This window comes from Panicum virgatum, chromosome 3N (genome assembly GCF_016808335.1).
Source record: "Panicum virgatum strain AP13 chromosome 3N, P.virgatum_v5, whole genome shotgun sequence".
Lineage (NCBI taxonomy): Eukaryota > Viridiplantae > Streptophyta > Magnoliopsida > Poales > Poaceae > Panicum > Panicum virgatum.
The window spans coordinates 16,733,968-16,754,265 of record NC_053147.1 but is presented as its reverse complement, the minus strand read 5'-3'; the positions used below and the strand labels follow the sequence as shown (position 1 = coordinate 16,754,265).

The 20,298-nt window shown below is 46.9% G+C and overlaps 4 protein-coding genes across 5 annotated transcripts; 3 read left to right on the top strand and 1 right to left on the bottom strand.

Moving 5' to 3' along the window:
• The first annotated feature begins 3,429 nt into the window (after positions 1-3,429).
• LOC120664688 (O-acyltransferase WSD1-like) lies at positions 3,430-8,280 on the top strand. The gene is made up of 7 exons (XM_039943986.1): positions 3,430-3,958; positions 6,002-6,613; positions 6,720-6,786; positions 6,906-6,997; positions 7,109-7,324; positions 7,683-7,820; positions 7,909-8,280. The coding sequence occupies exons 1-7, from the start codon at positions 3,587-3,589 to the stop codon at positions 8,053-8,055; spliced, it is 1,644 nt and encodes a 547-aa protein (XP_039799920.1). The 5' UTR covers positions 3,430-3,586; the 3' UTR covers positions 8,056-8,280.
• Positions 8,281-9,759: 1,479 nt separating this feature from the next.
• Positions 9,760-11,145, bottom strand: LOC120664687 (protein N-lysine methyltransferase METTL21A). Its single transcript, XM_039943985.1, has 3 exons — positions 10,605-11,145; positions 10,375-10,488; positions 9,760-10,275 (listed from the first exon to the last, which is right to left on the bottom strand). The coding sequence occupies exons 1-3, from the start codon at positions 11,128-11,130 to the stop codon at positions 10,127-10,129; spliced, it is 789 nt and encodes a 262-aa protein (XP_039799919.1). The 5' UTR covers positions 11,131-11,145; the 3' UTR covers positions 9,760-10,126.
• Positions 11,146-11,288: 143 nt separating this feature from the next.
• Positions 11,289-16,014, top strand: LOC120664686 (kinesin-like protein KIN-10B). Of its 2 annotated transcripts, none has more exons than XM_039943983.1 (18): positions 11,289-11,714; positions 11,811-11,994; positions 12,110-12,313; positions 12,444-12,627; positions 12,710-12,909; positions 13,368-13,633; positions 13,719-13,817; positions 13,900-13,936; positions 14,064-14,108; positions 14,198-14,248; positions 14,332-14,436; positions 14,534-14,609; positions 14,695-14,948; positions 15,031-15,080; positions 15,168-15,189; positions 15,302-15,370; positions 15,473-15,514; positions 15,704-16,014. In XM_039943983.1, exons 1-18 carry the CDS (start codon positions 11,494-11,496, stop codon positions 15,764-15,766), a joined length of 2,172 nt encoding a protein of 723 aa, XP_039799917.1. In that variant the 5' UTR covers positions 11,289-11,493; the 3' UTR covers positions 15,767-16,014. The 2 variants fall into 2 exon arrangements, with proteins under 2 accessions (XP_039799917.1, XP_039799918.1); XM_039943984.1 differs by having other exon boundaries at positions 11,290-11,714; positions 15,034-15,080.
• A 520-nt stretch (positions 16,015-16,534) lies between these two features.
• On the top strand, positions 16,535-19,584 carry LOC120664685 (cytochrome b561 and DOMON domain-containing protein At3g61750-like). Its single transcript, XM_039943982.1, has 4 exons — positions 16,535-17,045; positions 17,710-18,106; positions 18,604-18,890; positions 19,011-19,584. The coding sequence occupies exons 1-4, from the start codon at positions 16,878-16,880 to the stop codon at positions 19,269-19,271; spliced, it is 1,113 nt and encodes a 370-aa protein (XP_039799916.1). The 5' UTR covers positions 16,535-16,877; the 3' UTR covers positions 19,272-19,584.
• The last annotated feature ends 714 nt before the right edge of the window (positions 19,585-20,298 follow it).

Here is a 20,298-nt window from a genome sequence, read left to right as displayed (position 1 = left end):
TGAAACCGACTTTGCTTCTTTCTAGCCGTTTGATGGGATCGATCCATGATGCCCCTTGGGGCGGAGTAGTTATTTTTCTGGCTCGTTTCAGCACGTGCCAAGTCAGGATGTTTCAGGCAGCCTGTAGCACGGGCGCGTGAGTTTCGTGTTCGCGTACCGTGTCGCAGGCTCGCAGCCGTGAATTTGGGTTAATGTTAAAGTTATACGTGTAACTGGTGGTCAAATTATCACACAATATTCAACAATTATTTTTGTTGTCGAAACAATTTTTTATTGTTCGAACAATAACAATTATTCCAGCTATAAAAAATTATTCTGACAACAAAAAAATTTGTTCCAACAATGAAACATGAGTGAACCGGTTTGTAAGACCGGTTTTAGGCTCAAAATATGGAACCTAAAGGAGTGGGCTGCGACAGGCCAGCACCCTGAATTTGAACACTTGGTTGGTTTTTTCTTCTTCTTTTATTCTGAGAAAGGCACCCAAAAGAGTTGCATCTGGCCCGGCCAGGAATGTCGGGTCTCACTTCACTGTTAGATGCCAAAGGCCTGTTATCGTAGTGGTAGCATCGCTGGAGGCACTCCCCAGAGGTTCGTGGGTTCGATCCCCCTCGGGGGCGAATTTCAGTTTTGGGGTTAAAAAAACTCCCTCGCTTGTCCCCACGTTCAAAGCACTGTGGAGCCCGGCCTAACTCACAAGGCGACGGCCCCCGTGTACGGGTGGGGCAGGGGTTCGGGGGTTTTCTTGGCCTGCTGTGAGAAGGTCATTCTACCTCTCAAACAATGCCGTGTGGGCGGTCTCACCCCCCGCAGGTCAAGTTTTTTTTTCACTTCACTGTTAGATATGTTGGGCCAATTGTGTTAGTCGGCCCAGAAGGAAGCGAGCTGGTTTATGAAGTGCTAGGCGGCCCAACCTATCCTTGCCCACTAAAGACTCCAAGACAACTGAATTGCCTCACTTTTAGACACATACATGAAGTATTAAATATAATTAAAAAATAAAATTAATTGTACAGTTTAAATTAGATGTACACGATGAGACGAATCTTTTAAGTCTAATTAGTGCATAATTAGTCATAAATTCTACAGTAACCCACATGTGCTAATGATGCGGTCAAAGGCCTTAAAATATTCGTCTCGCGGTTTCCAAACGAGTTCTGAAATTAATTTTTTAATTAGTGCTCGAAAATCTCTCCCGACATCTGGTCAAACATTTGATGTGATATTTGTACTAAAAATTTTCATCAACTAACCACCCCTTGAACTGCGACGCAACTGTCGGCACCAAAAAGTGCTAACGCCTCCAAGACATGCTCCAGAAGTAGAGTACAGTTCACTGAAAACACGGCGATCATGAAAAACGCGAGGCATGTTACATGATCACTCTGTTCAGCTTTTCTTCTTTCGGCTTATTTCGATTTATTCACTTTTATTATATATTACAATAATATTATTGAATTAACCGAAATAAACTAGTTTATTACACGAGCCCAAATCTGCCGATGTGGTCTGGTCGAGCTTTCTGCTCTTCATTTTCTAGGGACCTTTCAGCTCTGAGGATGACAAGAACAGTCTTCCCTTTGGGTTCCCGGCTACTGCCACCTGGCCACAGTGCAGCAGCCAGCAATTAATTTTGCGATCAATGGCCGGCTGGCTTGAGGCCCTCGCTAACGAACACGCCGGCGTCAGTCTCCGGATATAAACGATGAGCGGTACTGCACAGCACAGATGAGTTGCCTTCCCCGTGTTTCTTGGAGCCCCTCGAATTGTTTAAGGCCTTATTTAGTTCTAGGCTGTAAAAATTTTGAAAGAGAATTTTTCTTTATATTTGAAGTATTAAATATAGAATAATTATAATACTAATTATAGAACTCGTCTATAAACTGCGAGATGAATCTAATGAGACTAATTAATTCATCATTAGCGCATATTTACTGTAGCTTTAATGTAGTAATTTAGTGTCTAATCACAACCTAATTAGGTTCATTAGATTCGTCTCACAATTTACAAGCAAACTGTGCAATTATTTTTTTATTTCGTCTAGATTTAGTGCTTCATGCAGGTATTATAATTTTTTTTAGAATTTTGAATTTTGAAACTAAACGAGGCGTAAGTGTCCGTTTTCTTATTTTGAATAAGAAGACCAGTTGATTCTTCTTTTGGTATGGCTTTTCTATGGCATGGGCATCTTGAGTTCTGGTATGATGTGTTATACTGTTAGTTATCCTAAAGCTAGTAGAAAAAAATCTTGCATGCATGGAGTACTAAACGAAATTTATTTGTAAAATTTTCTCACGGATGGATGCAATTTTTCGCGACTAATCTAATGACGATAGTTAATTAATGATTGGCTACAATAATACTACAACAACTAACTTTTAATCGTACGGTCAAAGACCTCATTAAATTCGTCTCGCGAAGTAGCGCAGGAGTGGTAGAGTGAGTTTTGCAAACTGTCTTTATTTACTACTCCTAGTTATTAGTCAAAGTTTGTATTACTTATGTTACTGCTCAAACCAAACAGGCCAGACTGAAACCGGAGATCTGGTTGCAATTCCAAGCTACTCTTTTTTTATAGGGGAGCTACTCCCTCCGTCCCTAAATAATTGTTGTTTTTGCTTCCTGAGAAATAATTTTGATTAATTTTATATTAAATAATATTAATATTTATGATACATAATTGATATTATTAGATATATTTTTTAATCTAGTTTTTAAATAAATTTATTTGAAGATATAAATGTTACATATATTTTTTACAAATCTGAGTCAAAATTATGGCACACACATCAAAGACAATTATTAAAAAGAGAGAGAGGGAGTACTCCACTGTCGTGTTTGGTTACAACAGTAACCATTTCGCGGAAAAGGAATCTTGTCCGCATGGAGTACTAAATGAAGTCTATTTGCAAAATATTTTTAGGGATGGGTGTAATTTTTCGCGACGAATCTAATGACGGTAATTAATTCATGATTTACTACAGTAATGCTACAATAATTATTCTCTAATTATGCGGTCGAAAACCTCATTAGATTCGTCTCACGATCTAAGGGGTTGTGGAGGTTATTTTGTAATTAGAGTTTATTTAATACTCTAAATTAGTGGTCAAAGGTGAAAAAAAATTTCCGCGAACGTTGATTAACCACCCGGCGCAGCGAATTAACGCGTCCAGTCAAATCAACAATGATGCCCCTTTTGACACTTTTGAGAAACAGGTGTTTCCCACGCCAATCAGGTGTGCCAAAAGCCCAAAACGGACGCCGACGCCCGCCGGCCGGGCCCGGGTCACCCCCAGACACCAACTGTTCAAACCGGGCAACCCGGCCGCCCGACTGCTCGCGAACCCTTGCGCTTTCCTTGCAGCCTTGGCATACTGCTTGCATAATAAAACCCGCCCTCGCGCGCTGCGCTGGCCCCGCGACCGCCAGGGGCGCTGCCGCGCAAGTGGGTCACCTCGCATTCGCAGACCCCAGGCGAGCCGAGCCGGCTTCCCGGAGCCCGGAAGCGCCCAAACGCTGCCGTCGCTGTCGCCGCCGCGCGCGGGCTCCCCCCGCGTCCACAAAAGCCGGCGCGGGCCGTACGCCGATGGATCCTGGCGCGACGGCCGATCCCACCGCCCCGTCCGCGCTGCGGAAGCGGCCGATCTCTGTGGACACGTCGCGACGAGGCGGCGACGGCGCCTCGCGGGAGCCGGCCGCGCGCAGGTCAGAGCGTGGGCCGAGCGACGCGCGGCCGGAGGGCGAGCGGGAGGAGGAGAGCTCGATGGCGGCGGCGGCGAGGGGCGTGGAACTGGAGGCGGGCGAGCCGATGAGCCCCGCGGGGCGGCTGTTCCGGGAGACGCACTTCAACTGCTACATCGTGGCGGCGATCGGGCTGGGCGCGGCGGTCGACCTCGCGGCGGCGCGCGCCGGGCTGGAGGCCACCCTCGTCCGCCACCCGCGCTTCTCCAGCACCCAGGTACCCCCGCCCCTGCTCGCAGTCGCAGCCTCACACCCTAAAAAAAAAAAGCCGCCTCCTCGGTCGATGCCGACCGAATCCGTTCCATGTTCGTTTGGTTCCATTGACCTCAGCCACGACGCCGACGCGCGGGTCAGGGCATGGTGCTCGTTTTTTTTTTCATTTTCCGGGCGCCGGCAGATGGTGGCAGCACGTTTGACGTCTGCTGGGTGTGCGGGACCCCGGCTGATACGGCGGCGTGGTGTGCTGCAAGGCACGGGTCACGGGTGGATGGCAGGATGGGCAGGGCGACGAGGAGGGCGCACGCGCACTCCGTGTCGGCAGTGCGAGCTCTTTCCCGATGGCTGAAGCCGCCGCGGCGGGCGGGCGGAACGACAGATCCCCGGCGGGCGGGGGGGGGGGGGGGGGGGGGGGGGGGGTCGGGGCTAGTTTAGGACAGCAGAGTACTGTTACTTTCGCGTAGTGATACAGGTTGCAGAGTATTTTATGGCCAGATTCCACACAGGTTTCTTCCTTCTCGTCGGCATCTGATGCTTGAGGTGACTGGTGCTAATTTTCTCCTTGTTTAGTTGTAAAGTTTAAAATTCCAAATTTTTTTCCGGCACTTACTTACATGGACATTTAAATCTAGACGAAATAAAAAAACGCATTGCACAGTTTGACTGTAAATCGCGAGACGAATCTAACGAACCTAATCAGACCGCAATTAGGTGCTAAATTGTTACAGTAATGCTACAGTAAACAGCCTCTAATGATGGATTAATTAGGCTCATTAAATTCGTCTCGCGATTTACGGACAAGTTCTGTAATTAATTTTGTGATTAGTCTATGTTTAGTACTTCAAATGTAGAAAAATTTCTTTTCAAAAACTTTACAGATAGCAACTAAACAAGGCCTTTAGTTGATGTTGCACGCGTCCTGGCCTTTTTTTAGCTTCCGTTGTCTTTCTTGGCCTCGATTACCTTAGTCATCGCTTCATCAAAGGTTTCTTCCACAAAAAAAGTCGCTTCATCAAAGGTGGGTTGTGTTTTCCGGTGCATGGTTCCAAAATTGCCATAGAAAACCAGTTCCCCAAACCTAGCGATCTGTTTGAGGAATCTAGTTGCACTTAGACAAATCTGGCTTTCTTGGGTATCTCGATCCGCCTTTGCATCCAACAAAAGCAAAATGGCAATCGGTGCCAAGCAACCTGCAGTGGTGAACACAATTTGGTGAAGATGGCTGAAGGAATCCTGGCAAGAAGGCATGGGGTATTCTCTAGTTTATCACAACAGACTAACCTCTCCTTTTCAACCCCCCCTCTCCTGATAGGAACGCAAGTTCTATAATTTTTAGATTATTGGGTCAATCTAAAAGATTGATAAAATGAACTAGAATGACATTATACGTAAATAATATAGGAGGGGAAATAAACTGAAATGATATGTCATCATAATTAATTAGCTGATCTAGAAAATACCATTTAGTTACCCACTTGCATCCTTCTTGCATGCTCCATTCCGCTCTCACCGTCGTGATGAATGCGCCCTTCCGTCACGAAGAGTATTGATGCTTACGTGTTCCTGCACCGAAGCTGCGTGCGGCCTGTTCTCTCCCTTGAGTCTTCTCCAATATAACAGCCGTTTGACTGGGCAAATGAGGAAGCAAGGGAACGCATGCCAGCGCAAACATGAAGACAATAATCCAGGACATGGACCCTGGAAACCTCTTGTCATCGCCATCTACACGCATCGTCTCCAGCAGAAACAGATCGCGGAGACAAGGTCACAAGGATCATAAGTTTGTGCAGGACCATGCAGAAGGCGTGTGGTTGTCTAAACTCCGTCTCCCTTTTTCTAACAGATTTGCCCATATTTGTTTGTTTTCCACTTGGTGGGTTAGTTGGTGACCAAAGATTTGGTGCAAATTAATAGGGTAGGCCCGTTATTGAAAAGGGACCCAAAGAAAAAGGAGCGAGTTGTGAAAAAGATCTCTGTTGCGTGTTGCTTGCTCGTTCGCATATTGCTTGGATTCATCTTCTTAACACGTCAGACATCGCTGCAGGTGAAGGATGATGTGAACAAGCACGGGAGGCCGCGGTGGGTGCGGACCACGGTGAACCTGGACGACCACATCATCGTCCCCTGCCTGGACCCGGCTGCCACGACGGCCAACCCCGACCAGGCCGTGGAGGACTACCTGTCCTCGCTGTCCACGGCGCCCATGGACCACTCCCGCCCGCTCTGGGAGCTCCACGTCCTCGACTTCCCGACCTCCGAGGCGGCCTCCGCCGTCGTCGTCCGCATGCACCACTCCCTCGGCGACGGCGTCTCGCTGCTCTCGCTCCTCATCGCGTGCACCCGCAGCGCCGCGGACCCGGCGCGGCTGCCGGAGCTGCCGCCCGCGCCGCGCCGGGCGGGGCCCGTGCACGCGCGCCCGCGCCCGCCGCTCTCGGCGGGCCTCGTGGCGCTCGCGCTGTGGCTGTGGTCGTACGTCGTGCTCGCGTGGCACACGGTGGTGGACGTTCTGGGCTTCGTGGCCACGGCGTGGTTCCTGCGCGACCCGCGCACGCCGCTCATGGCCGCGTCCGAGGGCGTCGAGTTCCGCCGCAAGCGCTTCGTGCACCGCACGCTCAGCCTCGACGACGTCAAGTTCGTCAAGAATGCCATGAAGTGTGTAAGAGCTTCTCTTTTGTTTTGCTGCTCCTATTATTCAAGTAGATGTAGATCTCCTTCTTCTTTGAAGGATTGAACAAAATGCAGCTTCTGATGGCTTTTTGCAGACTGTCAACGATGTACTGGTTGGAGTGACTAATGCAGGATTGTCGCGGTATTATTTCCGGAAGACTAGTAAGTGTAGACTTGTAATTTCACCACATCGATCATGTTCCAGATTAGCATTCTGCATTTCCTTTACAAAAATAAAAAAATATGTATTTAATTCTCACATTTCTTCAACTTCATCACAGGTGATACCAACAACGAGAGGAAAAAATCACAGAAGAGCATTTGTGTGCGATCGGCACTCCTTGTTAACCTTAGGAAAACACCTGGCTTACATGTAATTATTTCATTTGTTCTGAAGAATAAATCAATACTTTGAGCCTTTTATGTTGTATATTGTCTTTGGATAATTCATTTTGAATTTATAATTTTGTTTTGGTTTGAGCAGGCATTGGCAGAAATGATGGATTCTAGCAAGAGCAATGGTGCGAAATGGGGGAATCTGATTGGTTACATTATACTACCTTTCCATATAGCCATGCACAATGATCCTCTAGAATACATCCGCCAAGGGAAAAGGATAGCTGAAAGGAAGAAGACGTCATTAGAAGCAGTCTTCACATACTGGAGCGGGAACCTAATAGTCAAACTTTTTGGCATGAAGGTATGGTTTCTACTAAGATATCAACATGTTTGCTTTGGTTATTGATTTGTTTTGCTTGTAAGCTTGTGAGATTTGACAGTTTGATGCCATTCATTTCGAGTAGAAACCTATCGTTCTGATTGTTTAGACTCAAATTTAGAGAAATAAACGAACAGTCACAATTACGTTCACTAAAAAGATGATCACATGGCAACACTCTGATCGCTATAAAATTTTCACCCTCACAACATGTTTTTTTGACGTTTTGTCGTAACCAGAGGTGTCACTTTTGGTTTTTGCCAAATTAAACTCCTTGGGACAGATTGAGCCATCTTTTTGTCTACTCTGCAGCTCTTGACTAACTGTGAAACTTGTATAGGTAGCAGCAGCTCTCTGCTATGGAATGTTCACAAATACCACCTTGTCATTCTCAAGCATGGTTGGACCTGTGGAGAAGGTGGACTTCTATGGCCATCCAATCGTCTACATTGCCCCCTCTGTCTATGGGCATCCACATGTAAGCACTCTCTATCTGTCAACAATGTTGAACACTCGCACAGCTTCCAGATCCTCATGAGTTTATTATGCCATCTGAATGTCTATAGGCTCTGACTGTACATTACCAAAGCTATGTGAATTCCATGAAGCTTGTCCTCGCAGTGGATGATGCTCAGTTTCCAGATTCTCATCAGCTTTTGGATGATTTTGCTGAGTCCCTCAGGCTTATCTGTCAAGCAGCTTCAACAAGATAACAGAAAGAAACATGACCAATATTTTTTTCAATAGAATGTAGATTATTGGTGAGTGATCAGTGACCGAGTGCATGCAAACAAATGTTTGACAGAATGTCAGCTACTGCTGAGGAACTTGATAGCCTAGTTACCTGATGGGGGGGGGGGGGGAGTAGGGGTAGAGATGCCGCATACACATTGTAAAGTGTAAACACTATATGCAATGTATCGATGTATTTTTCATCAGTTGCGGCGGAATCACCATATAAATAGTTATATCAAGGAACCCGACATCAACAAAGGCAGTTGCTCCATATATCAGCTACCCAATCTAGTAGTTCCACATATACAGATACAAGAATATTAACCTTGAGAAATGGAGCTTATGCACGTGGCATACAACACTAGATAGCAAATGGGTTCTTAGAAAAGAGCATAACAATTTCCACTGAGGGTGTGTTTAGATGAAACGCAAAAAAATTTTGCGACGGAATCTTGCTAATTTGAAGTACTAAATGAAGTCTATTTACAAAACTTTTTGCACAGATGGGTTGTAAATCGCGAGACGAATCTAATGATGCTAATTAATTAATAATTAGCGGATGGTTACTATAGCATCACTGTTGCAAATCATGGATTATGTAGGCTCATTAGATTCGTCTCGCGATTTACAGCCCATCCATGCAAAAAGTTTTATAAATAGACTTCATTTAGTACTCCATGCATGTGTCGAAACATTCGATGTGACGTTTTTTTTGCGTTTACGGGGTTTATGGGGGTGGGAACTAAACAGGGCCTGAATGCATTGAAGTTTGAAGAGCTCCACTTTCCACTAAACTGAAGCCACGAACCACCAGCTCAAACAGCACGCCGCCCTTGCAATTTCTTGTCCCTCTGCAGCAATTACTGGTGACGTGTGATTAGTGAACAACATGATTACGTTGTGAGGTGATCAATCATGTTATTGCTATTTGTGATGCTACCTGGAGATAGCCGTGCCTGATCTACGATCTGCTATACCATTGTGCATGTGCTTTGCTTACTGCTACACGTGCTCGGTAACTTTGCACCATCTAATAATCACAGCTTATTGCTTTATAACAATTAAATGAAACTACTCCAATATAACAAAATTGGATAGATCAAGGCTTGCTTGTGCTTAGTCTATTATATTTACTAGTTGCTCTGCCGGATTATGTGCAACTGCAATGGAAATTCACCATTAAGTCGTAAGAGAGGCCTGGTTAACTTGTTTGCCTAATAAGTGCTGATGCTGCTGGATTCAGCTCTGAACCGGGTGTGGTTGGGTGGAATTGTGCAGAGACGTAGCAAGCCTACTGCTATGTAAAGAAATTCCTCAACTGTCCTTGTATACCTTATGATGGAAAGCTCTCCTTTGCATAGGAAGATGCTGGAAAGGAAGTGGGCTTGAAGATGGTGCAAACAGGATTAACTATTTCTGTACAAGATAAGGAACAGATGGCTGTTATGACTATAATTTGTCACTGGTGCAAGGCAGCTGCGTCTGTTGCTTAGGTTGCAAAACATCTGAACTTTGTTGTTACTTATGATGAGATAGTATCCCTAGAATATTAACACTAGTGCGGATGTGAAGGATGAGAATAAGATAATATGCAGCTAATATTTACAAGGAATAGCCCATAATGACTAGCTATATACTTAAGCAGAAACAAAAATCAATAAGATTGGTTATTGAGTCTTTCATACTGTCATAAGTTTCTGAATTCTGATTCCATATTCAAATTTGATCCAAAACTCATTTGAGTAGTACATTGTACACAATCTTTCTAAGAAAAATTCTCAATGCTATTTTGATGGACTAACAGCCTAAAACATTGGCCTATGTTTTGCCATTACCAGATTGTTACAGTGTGCATCTGCAGCTTCTGTTATCAAGCCTCTCTTCACTCGTATACAAACTTCACATACTAAGCTGAAGGCTAGTGAACAATCAAACTAATGCTGTGGCTTAGGCCAGTGCTAGAACCTTGGCTATCACAACATCATCATTGGAAAGGATAGACGTGGATGCCTCCTATACTTCTTCTACAGCAAGGAGAGTAGTAGATGACTAGTCTGTGCTAGATCGCTTTGGTTTCTTGACCAAGATAAACAAGGCTACCCGGTTGCTGCGGAATTCAGGGTGCCATTGGTCCTGCTCGATGCAGGCAATGAGGAAGTCCTCCATTGCTGCCTCCAAGAAGCACTCCAGCACAGCATCTGCACAATCGCAAGAGAAACATTTATTTGGGGTTTGACGAGTGACTCAGTGGATCCCATCCCAAAAGGAAAAAGAGAACAGGGACGAGAAGCCTTCACCGTTGCGGAGCTCTCCAGCTAGTAGTATTGTGGTGTGTTGTCCTGAGAGTTGGTTGAGGGTGAGCAGCAGATCATCCACCGCTTCCTCGTTGTAGATGACGTCGGAGCCGAGCACTGAAACATGAAAGAATTAGAGGAAGGATCATCAAATCAATCGTGTTGTACATGAGGATGAATCAGAGGCAGGCAGCACGAAAGAAGGGAATAAAATGCGGGGAGCAGTCAGTCACCGAAATTGGGCAGTGGCTCCCGAACCAATTCATGGTGAGGATCATCGCCCCATACAAGCTCCGTGACCCGAGCGGAGCCCGGGACGTGGGGGTCGTCGACGTTGAGGCTGACGTTCTTCCTGAGCAGCTTGAGGCGGTCGGGGAGGTCGGTGAGGACCACATGGGCTCCCAGCAGCGCGGCGACGCACCCCACCAGGCCGCATCCGGATCCGAGGTCGACGGCTCGCGCGTCGCGCATCAGCAGCTGCTGGGAGTCGACGGCGTGCTCGAGAAACTTGGCGAGCACGACGCCGCTGTCCCAGACGACCGCCCCGGTGACCCCCGGGGTGGCCATGGAGGAGGGGGACTGCAGCAGGGAGAGGCGCCGCCCGCAGGCGTCGAGCTCGAAGGAGTGCGCGGCCTGGCGGACCAAGGCGTTGTTGCGGTGCGCCGTGGGCTGGCCGAGGCCCCAGAGGAGCATCGTCTCCCCCGCCGCGCTCTCCACCGGCCGCACCGCGCCGCCGTACGCGCCCATCCCGCTGCCCATCCTCTCTCCTCAGTGGAGGGAGGAGAACCGTGTGGAGGTGGAATTGGGCCGAGATGGGCCTGCCGTTAGTGCGAGCAAAGCCCAGCAGCAGCAGCCGCTCCTCCTTCCTCTGCCGGTGCGAACGCGACGCGACCGCCCGCTCCCAAACCTTCCCGTTCGATCGATCAGCGGCGCAATTCAAAAGGCTGGGGCAGGCAGGGCAAGCGCTCCACGCCTCCACCTCCACATCGCCAGTAACGGATACCCAGCCCAACGCAAAACTCTCCTCTCCTCTTCCTCATCTCGGCGGCTCCTCGCCTCCACCTCGTCGCCATCATCCCGGAAGAGCTGCTGCTGCTGCTGCTCGCGGCGTGGCAAGGGACGATGGAAGACGCAGCCGCCGCCATCGCCGCTAACCCCAGTGCGTCCACTCGATCTGCCAGGAGTGGGGCCGGCCCCGTCAGAGTCGTGGCCAGGATTTGCCCCGGCGGAGGCTCCAGAGGCTCCTTCCAGGTCGCCGCCCGCGGTTCCGATGCGGCCGATTCCTCCTCCGCCTCCGTCTCCTTCATCCCCATCAACAAGGAGGCCACTCCTGCTGCCGCTGGGTACGAGGCTTGCTTGCATTTTTACCATATTTTGCCCCTTGGCAATTAAATCTGTTCCGCCGATCCCATCAGTTGGACCTGGGTTGGGGTTTTCAGGGCTCTGACCAAGCGAAAGGATCACGAGTACAAGGTCGATTACTGCTATCTGAAGGATGATTCCCCCACTCGCATCTTCAATGACGAGGTCAAACACCTCCTGGATGACATCATTTGTGGCGAAGGCCACAGCAACGCATGCGTAATCACTTGCGGTGCTTCCGCCAAAACAGACCTCATCATGGTGTGTTTCTATTAAATTTTCGATCAGATGTCCAACTTTACCATTACATAAATCGTATATTTTCGTTGCGTTGCTTTTCTTCAATAGTTTACTCAAGACTGAAATATCAATGCAGGGGTCCCAGGATCATCCTGGCTTGCTCACCATGTCCATGGAGCAAATCCTGCACAGAGCCAAAGCCACCGGGGCCGAGGTCAGCGTTTCCTCTTACCAGGTGCTTCAGGATAGTCGTGTCTTTGATCTCGTGGAGCTAAAGGACAGCGAGGTCCACGTGCTGGAGGATGCCGATGGAAGGACTCATCTCAAGGGTCTCTCCAAGGTACCTTAGTTGCATACAACTACTGTTTTGATCTTATTACCTTCATGTTTTCGACTTGTTACTACCTCAACTACCCAGCTTATTAAGTGTCTTTCATGCAAAGTAAACTAAAATTAATCACTTAATTCAGGTTGATATCAAGTCAATTGAGGAGTTTTCAGATCTTTGTTGTGGCGGTATTTACAAGCTCACCACGAAACCTTCAAACCAGATGGAAACCAAAGGACACCAAGGCTTTATTATTTACATTTCTAGATTTGATCGGCCAGGCAGAGAATGTGCTGTATCAAAAATACATTTTCTTAACTTGGCAGGTTTGTTCTTTTCATGCATGCACGGCAATTTTATATATCATCTTGCATAACTTATTTAGTTTCTGCTCCCTGATTTTATTAGGCTATGTTGATACCAAGCAGAAGAATTGTGATGGAGAGTTTGCTCCATCAAATTGTAACAAGTCCTTGTATGCTATAATGAATGTCGTACAAGCTCTGAACAGCAATCAAAGCTTCATACCCTACAGACCATATAAAGTAACTCGTATTTTGCAAGATTCTTTATGCAAGACAAGTGGTGCTGTGTTGATATGCTGTGTGGTAAGAATACTTGACATATGCATTTTTTGACGACTTTATTCTCATATGAGGTGCTTAATATAAATAGTGAGCAATTATCTTCTTGTACCACAAATTCAGTGGTTGCAAGCTACTTTTATTATTTCGTTGGTTATGATAGAATGTTTTTAAGATGGCTTGATCATAAAGGAGTATAAAATTGTGCTATTGTTCAACAGCATGTTCCTAAAATAGTTGAGTATATGTCCTGGTACCTCTAGTTTAACTCAGAAGAGAATGTATTGATGTAAAAATTTTGTTATCATGATTCTCTATTTCATTTTGTGACGTTACTTGACAGAACATGCATTCCCATTGCAGTCTGAAGTTAGCTATGCCTATTTGTTATACCCTTATCTATGTTACCTTATCCAACTTGTCAGAATTGATACACATTTGTTACCTGCAATTTAAGTGCATGCTTTGCCTTCTTGGTGTAGGATGAAGTTTCAAGCCAAGATGCAGTCTCTACTCTCACTTTGGCTTCTCGCTCAAGCCAAACAGTCAATGAACAATTCTACAACTTATCCTTGGGTACCAGAAGTTGTTCAAAATCAAATCTAAAACTTTCAGGGAGCGCCAAGAATTTGTCAAGATCTTTGCTACCTTCTATCCAGCAACAAAGTTCTGTATTACAGAAGCATGGACGAACCCAATTCAATAACAGTGCAGTGAAAGCAACTCGAACCCCAACCGCCAATAAGAGGTCACATTCTGATATTGGAAAGTACTACATTTTGATTGATAATTTGTTAAGATATGAAGCTAATGGTGGTTTTGGTTTTATGCAGGTCTGAAGTGATCATGAATTCAGCCAAAAAAATTATAAGCTCTGCCTCTACTTCAATTAATATGAAACACTCAGGAGCTAAGTCCGTTCTTAGTGGCAGGTACACACTGTTCATTAACTCCTGAATATCTCCACCTCCTTATGTGAATCCACCACTAAAATTGACCCTTTTTGTTGTGCAGGCGGTTGTTGATCAGTCCATCTATCAATTCATCAAAGGTACATATATCTTAACCGGTTCATTCGTTGTGCCCTAGCATTCATGTAGTATGTGGGTCATTGGGTGTTGAAATTGTCATTCTTGTGATACTAACTACTCCAAGTTGCAATTTATGGAACCATATAGGAAGATAACAGACGTGTTGTACCAACTGTGGTGGCGAAATCTGAGGTTCATATACATTAGCAACCCATATGTACATTTTGTCATTGATCATCAGTGAGCAAATTTATAATGGAGCTTTCTGCATCATTCAACAGGAGGTTCACTCATCACTTGGCATGGCAATTCAAGCCTTATCACCATTTGAGGTACTTTAGCTTCCTTCCAGTGGCATCACAAACATATGATAATCCTAGAACCAACGATCATCATATATTGGTGCAACATGCAGGCATGTGATGAAACAGAAAAGGTTTTAGATGTTGTATCATCTGAAATGCAAGAAGTAGTGCCTTGCATTGTGAAAGAAATAGTATCAGTTGACATGCAAGAAAAGGTATCCTTCATGAAATAGGCAAATAGCTGATTTTTGTGTCTGTAATACCAAAATCTGAATATTATGAAGGCGTAACCCTCTTTGTCCTCTTGTTCAGAAACTTTCCTCTTTGGATTCGCATGCAGAGACATTATTTACTGATTTTGGCTTGACATGCTCATCTGATATAGCTGGTATAACACATCTCTTAACTCCTTTTTCTGAATATTAATTATCAAATGGTAGTACGAGTCCATTCTCAATTGCCATCACTTCCAGATGAATTTGCTAAGACTCCAGTCTGCGCTACCCAATCCTCTCCGAAGTTGAGCGACCGACTAAAAGAGATATCAAACTCATTGAAGCTTCTTAGCACTAGACCAGTGAATATAACAAAACAAAAAACAGATATGGTTTGTGCCCAATCCTGTTACACAGATGTGGCTGAACCGAAAACTCCTGCGGTTCACTTGAAATTTGGGCATCCTGAAGATCTTCAAGAGTCACTCAAGGGTCGCAGCACAGGGATTAAGGTAACTAGTTTTCAACTCATTGCGCGCACTTGCTATTGTATCACTAGTTTTCCTGATAAATCCTTCCTTTTTTTCGCAAAAGCAGAAATCATTGGCTCAAGAGTGCTTGATGGTTCTAAACAGCGCTAATAAGTAAGTATTGTCCTTATCATTTATCACTAATTTGGCTTTAGGGCTTTATTTCTGTTTTTCTAATGGACATTTCTGTATCAATCTCAGGGAGCAGTTAAAAAGCCTTAAGGTTAGCTCAGAATCTTAAAGATTACCTCCCTCCCCACCCCAACACACACACGCACAAGCACAAAAAGAAGAAAAGATCACATATGTCTTGCTAACCTGCTGCTATTGTGCAGGGTATTGGAGAGAAAAGGGCAAATTATATACTTGAGCTCCGAGAGGAGTCACTAGAGCCATTTAAAAATGTAAGCAATCAAGCATTCCATACTAAATGATTAAAATTTAAAATTAAATAAGGGGAAATGATTTATTGAGAAAATCACTGAAGCTAATTTTTCACCTTTCAGATTGATGATCTCAAAACCATCATTGGGATGAATAAAAAGGAGGTACTTTTTCCATTTCATTGTTATAAAAAATATTGTCTTCTTATACTATTATGAATTTGTTTCGCCACACTGTCAGTGGAGATGGTGCATATATGTTAATCTGATGTACATCTTAGGTTTAGGTGATTTTTGCAAGTGTGCTGGAAAGGTTGCTCACTGTTGCTACCTTGTTTTTTCCATTTCGATCAGATCAGCAACATGATGTCAGCGATGGTTTCGGACTCAGAGGTCGACAAGGAAGCGCTCTGTTGATTTCTTTCCACCTAGGAAATGAGAGGCGATAGTTGATGTATTCTATATTTCTGCTTAGATACTCCCAATCTGTTTGGTTTCAAATGTTTACTTTGGTGTTTATTGTTGAGAGATCTCAACTGCATCTGCAGAACCCAGTTGCTCCTGGGTGTTGCATGTTAGGGTAACTGGATGTATTTGTTGCTGTTACATGTGTGCATGTATTGTAGTATAGTCATACAATGCTATAAATTTTATACGCCATACCAGTGCCTGTGTCTGAATCCCGAGCTGTGCTAACAGATTCAGCTTTCACGGCATCTGTTAGGGGACTCCGAAGAACCAAACCATTGGCTAACCTCAATGACTTGGCACACTGCTTCGGCAAGGATTTCAGGTAGTCGATCAGTTACAACATCATCAGTTTGCTTCCAGAAAGTTTGCCCAGTTACCTTAAAAAAGAAAGAAAGAAAGAAAGTTTGCGCAGTACATCCTTATGTACTTCTACATCAGACAATTTTTCCCCTTTGACATGACTCTCCATCAGCTTATCGTGCAGGCAAAGAGGCTTCGCTGCATTCCCAACCCAATCATTTGAATTTCACTGCACACTGGTCACTCGTCTCTCCTCACTTCACTGCCGCAAAGCACAAGCACAATCTAGTGCTAGACACAGGCAGTACACGGGTGGGTACACCATTCTTTTTGCCGCTTTTGCACTCCTCCACCGCCACCCTGTATGGCTTTCACTGCCAGATCTGTTGCCGGCATCACCTTCTCCCTCACACACATGCGCCAAGAGGGACACCCAAACCAGCGCGGCAGCGGCCCCAACTACTGCTGCCCTGACACCAATCATAAGCCGGCTGGGATCCCAGCTTCAGTAAGCCAGTGACACGCCACCCACTCTCTCATCTCATATCCGACTCCACCCAACCCTACCTCAAACGCATCGGAAGATACAAATAAAAAAAAGGCGAGGATAAAAAAAATCGCACCACCAACTGACCGCAACCTCCCAACTCCTAGTAGCTCCTTCCCTCCCTCCCTAAACTCGCAAGCAACCTGCGGCCAAGCCGTGCACCAGTTGGTCCTGCGTTGCTGCTAGTGACCGCAGCCATTGTCGGCGACGATGGCGAGCGTGGCGCGTGTGGCCGCGGCGGCGCTGGTCGTCTTAGCGGGCCTGGCGTCGCTGGCGACGGCGCAGATGGAGAGCTGCAACGGCGAGCTGCCGCCCGTGCTCGCCGCCAACTACTCGGGGCTGGCATGCCAGCCCGTCTGGAACAACTTCGTGCTCCGGGTACGTACGCACGCCGCGCCGGGCGCCGCCATGCACCTTGCTGTTCCTTTGCGTTTCTTCGTAAGCATGTGTGCTCATAGTCATATTCAGGTGGTGATTGGGTTTCTGTAGTGTACTTGGAACATTCGACCATCTAAGTGGTGGATGATGCTGTTCAGTTTCAGTTGTTGTTTGGGATTGGTTTTGGGCTGAGATCCGTCAAGAACGGAGTGTGGAGGCGGATCTTGTTGCCCGGCTAGATCGTTACAGTGAAATTCAGAAACTTCGCTCATGCTGTTGCTTAGTGAACTTAACAGTAGCAGTGATAACTGAGAAGCGATCTCGAGCTAACGATACGATTGTAGCAATCCGAAATGTTCCATGCACAATTCTTAGGATTAGAGCTGGTTTTGGTACTAGCAGTAGCTGCAGAGCCAAGAATAGAAGCGTACAGTTCAGAGAAAGGGGTCCAACAGTAATGCAATAATTCTTTTTTTTAGCAACAACAGTACTGCGTTATTATTGATCTTTCATGAAAAGAGAGTGATGCAGAAGTAGATTTCTCAGTTCTAGCTTAGTAGTAGTATGTTGCACGATTCTCGGATTCTGATGAACTGGGGATCTAGCATACAGTTGAAAGCTTTTCTGACGCAATGACTAATGCAACTCCTCGGATCCCTTGCAGTATCACCAGGACAAGAACAACGTCCTGCGGGTCGTCCTGTCCACCATGTACAGCACGGGGTGGGTGGGCATGGGGTTCTCGAGGGACGGTCTCATGATCGGCTCCAGCGCCATGGTCGGGTGGATCGGCAAGAAGGGGCTCCCCCACATCCGGCAGTTCGCGCTGCGCGGCAAGAGCAGCTCCAAGGTCGTCGTCGACCGGGGCTTCCTCGTCTCCAACGACCACGACCACACCGTCGTGGTGCAGCAGGCCAAGATCTACCTCGCCTTCCAGCTCAAGTTCTCCTACCGCCTCGCCCACCAGCACATCATCATGGCCTTCGGCAACAGCATCCCCGTGAAGAACAAGCTCACCAGGCATCAGGACAAGACCTCCTTCACCTTCGATTTCACCACGGGTATGATGCTCTCCTCCTGTTCTGCTTTTGCGATTTTCCCATCTCCAGAGATCAAATGCAAGCGTTTATCCTGAATTCAGTAGATGCTCTCAGTCAGCGTGTAGTACATTTTTTTTAAGGTTGTAGCATATAGTACTTGGTTTTCAGACTTCAGGTATTTAGCGACACTACTAGCTAGTAGTATATACACTCAGTGAATTTCTTTGAGGATAGAAAAATGTATCGATGAACAATATTGCACTCAACAGAAACCAAGTGCATGCGGACAATAAGAAATGCTTGCGCCTGAAAAATCGGCCGACAAGTCCACTTCAACTGTTAAGCCATGTGTGTCGGTTGGCAAAAGAAAAGGTTTTTGTTTCTTCAAGCTTCAGCCGTCAGCTGCCACTTTTTCAGCTGCCAAATCGACATCTGCTGACCTCACGAGTCGAAAGAAAGAAAACGATGATAGATCTTCCTCGCGATCAACAAATCTTTGGTTTGCGGTTCCTCTGCAGGCAAGGCTTCCGTGGACGGGTCCTTCCCCTACGGCCTGCGTCGTGCTCACGGCGCGCTCAACGTGTTCGCGTGGGGCGTCCTGATGCCCATCGGCGCCATCCTCGCCCGCTACTTCCGGCGGGTGGACCCGCTCTGGTTCTACCTCCACGTCGGCATCCAGTTCGTCGGGTTCATCATCGGGCTCGCCGGCGTCGTGGCCGGCGTGGCGCTGTATAGCAAGATCCAGGCCGACATCCCCGCGCACAGAGGCCTCGGCATCTTCGTCCTCTTCCTCGGCATCCTGCAGGTCCGTCGGCTCGTCCAGCTCCTGAAACACAGAGAAATCTGAACGAGAACAGCTTCTTCGTTCTCCAGAAAATGGAAGAGCTGCGACGTGGTAGCTGATGATATCTGAATAACGTTGCAGATCCTGGCGTTCTTCCTGCGGCCGAACGCGGACTCCAAGTACCGCAAGTACTGGAACTGGTACCACCACTGGGCGGGGCGGCTGGCGCTCTTCTTCGCGTCCGTCAACATCGTGCTGGGGATCCACGTCGGCGGCGGGGACAACTCGTGGAAGATCGGCTACGGCTTCAACCTGGCCGTCATCCTCGTCGCCGTCGTCGCGCTCGAGTTCATGCTGTGGACGAGGTGGTCCAAGAACAGCACCTCGACCCCGACCTACTAAAAGAGGCTGCTGACCGACGTGGGTGGGTGGGCAGGCGGCGCTGTGATGACAGTTGACAGCCCTGTGCCCCCTGTTTTTATTTTTTAATTTTTTGGGTCTCTGTTCTTTTTACGAGGGTCTCTGATGTCGTGTTGTTTTGACCCTGCTTTTGTTTGTGTATTCTTCAGATCTGCAACTGTAAGTGTGCGTTTAAGCAAGTGCAATTGCACTGCCGGTAGTTGTGCAATGTGCACGCCTGGTATATAGTGGCATATATTTTTTTAAGAAAAAAAACATGCTATAGCAAAGTGCAGTTGATAGGGTTTTTCTTTTTTTTAGATTGTGCAGTTGAGAGGGGTTAGATATATAATTTGAACCAGAATGACGTGCCCGTCACCAATCTGCTCACTCGCTCCAAGATGGGTGTTGATAATATGCCCAAGAGCCCATCATCACAATACGGTTTAAAGGCCCTGGATATTGATCCAAGAGGGATTAGGGTTACTAATGGGCCTATGAGATAGAAGCCCATTAGTACGCCCTATATATATATGAGGGAGGGGCTAGGGAGGCGATGACCTGAGCCGCGCCACCTCCTTAGCCGCCGCCCCTCCCTCTCTCTCGGCCGCCGCCCTGGCCGTGCGTGCGGTGCTAGCACACCGACGCCCGGCGTTTCATCCCCGTACGTGTGGACTCCGTGGAGGCGCTGCTGCGACTGCTGCGCTGATCGGCTGCTGGGATCAAGTACGAGGAGCTCGGTTCGTGGGACGTGATCGACTACTTCCTCTACATCGACGCGCGACTTCTTCCGCTGCGCTGCGCGTCTAGTGGTAACGATCTATGATCTTCTACTCGCAAGTATCTTGGGTTTATGCGGTAGTGATGCTAGCGTAGCCTACCCGTTTCCCTACAATGGGTACAGTCAACGGACCCACATGTCAATCTGAAAAGGCGGAGCCACATGTCATCTTCTTTCAATGCACCTGAGACATGCGATCAGAAACGAACTGGCCCACTCACCTGAAGCCCAGTATTGCTGTAAAAGAGC

Coding starts and splice junctions, on each gene's coding strand:
- LOC120664688 (XM_039943986.1), top strand. CDS start 3,587: ATGGATCCTGGCGCGACGGCCGATCCCACCGCCCCGTCCGCGCTGCGG. Junction 3,959..6,001: donor CGCGCTTCTCCAGCACCCAG/GTACCCCCGCCC, acceptor ACATCGCTGCAG/GTGAAGGATGATGTGAACAA. Junction 7,821..7,908: donor CTGTCTATGGGCATCCACAT/GTAAGCACTCTC, acceptor GAATGTCTATAG/GCTCTGACTGTACATTACCA.
- LOC120664687 (XM_039943985.1), bottom strand. CDS start 11,130: ATGGGCAGCGGGATGGGCGCGTACGGCGGCGCGGTGCGGCCGGTGGAG. Junction 10,489..10,604: donor GGAGCCACTGCCCAATTTCG/GTGACTGACTGC, acceptor TTCATGTTTCAG/TGCTCGGCTCCGACGTCATC. Junction 10,276..10,374: donor AGCTGGAGAGCTCCGCAACG/GTGAAGGCTTCT, acceptor GCGATTGTGCAG/ATGCTGTGCTGGAGTGCTTC.
- LOC120664686 (XM_039943983.1), top strand. CDS start 11,494: ATGGAAGACGCAGCCGCCGCCATCGCCGCTAACCCCAGTGCGTCCACT. Junction 13,818..13,899: donor AAGTCCGTTCTTAGTGGCAG/GTACACACTGTT, acceptor TTTGTTGTGCAG/GCGGTTGTTGATCAGTCCAT. Junction 14,610..14,694: donor ATGCTCATCTGATATAGCTG/GTATAACACATC, acceptor CATCACTTCCAG/ATGAATTTGCTAAGACTCCA.
- LOC120664685 (XM_039943982.1), top strand. CDS start 16,878: ATGGCGAGCGTGGCGCGTGTGGCCGCGGCGGCGCTGGTCGTCTTAGCG. Junction 17,046..17,709: donor GGAACAACTTCGTGCTCCGG/GTACGTACGCAC, acceptor GATCCCTTGCAG/TATCACCAGGACAAGAACAA. Junction 18,891..19,010: donor TCTTCCTCGGCATCCTGCAG/GTCCGTCGGCTC, acceptor ATAACGTTGCAG/ATCCTGGCGTTCTTCCTGCG.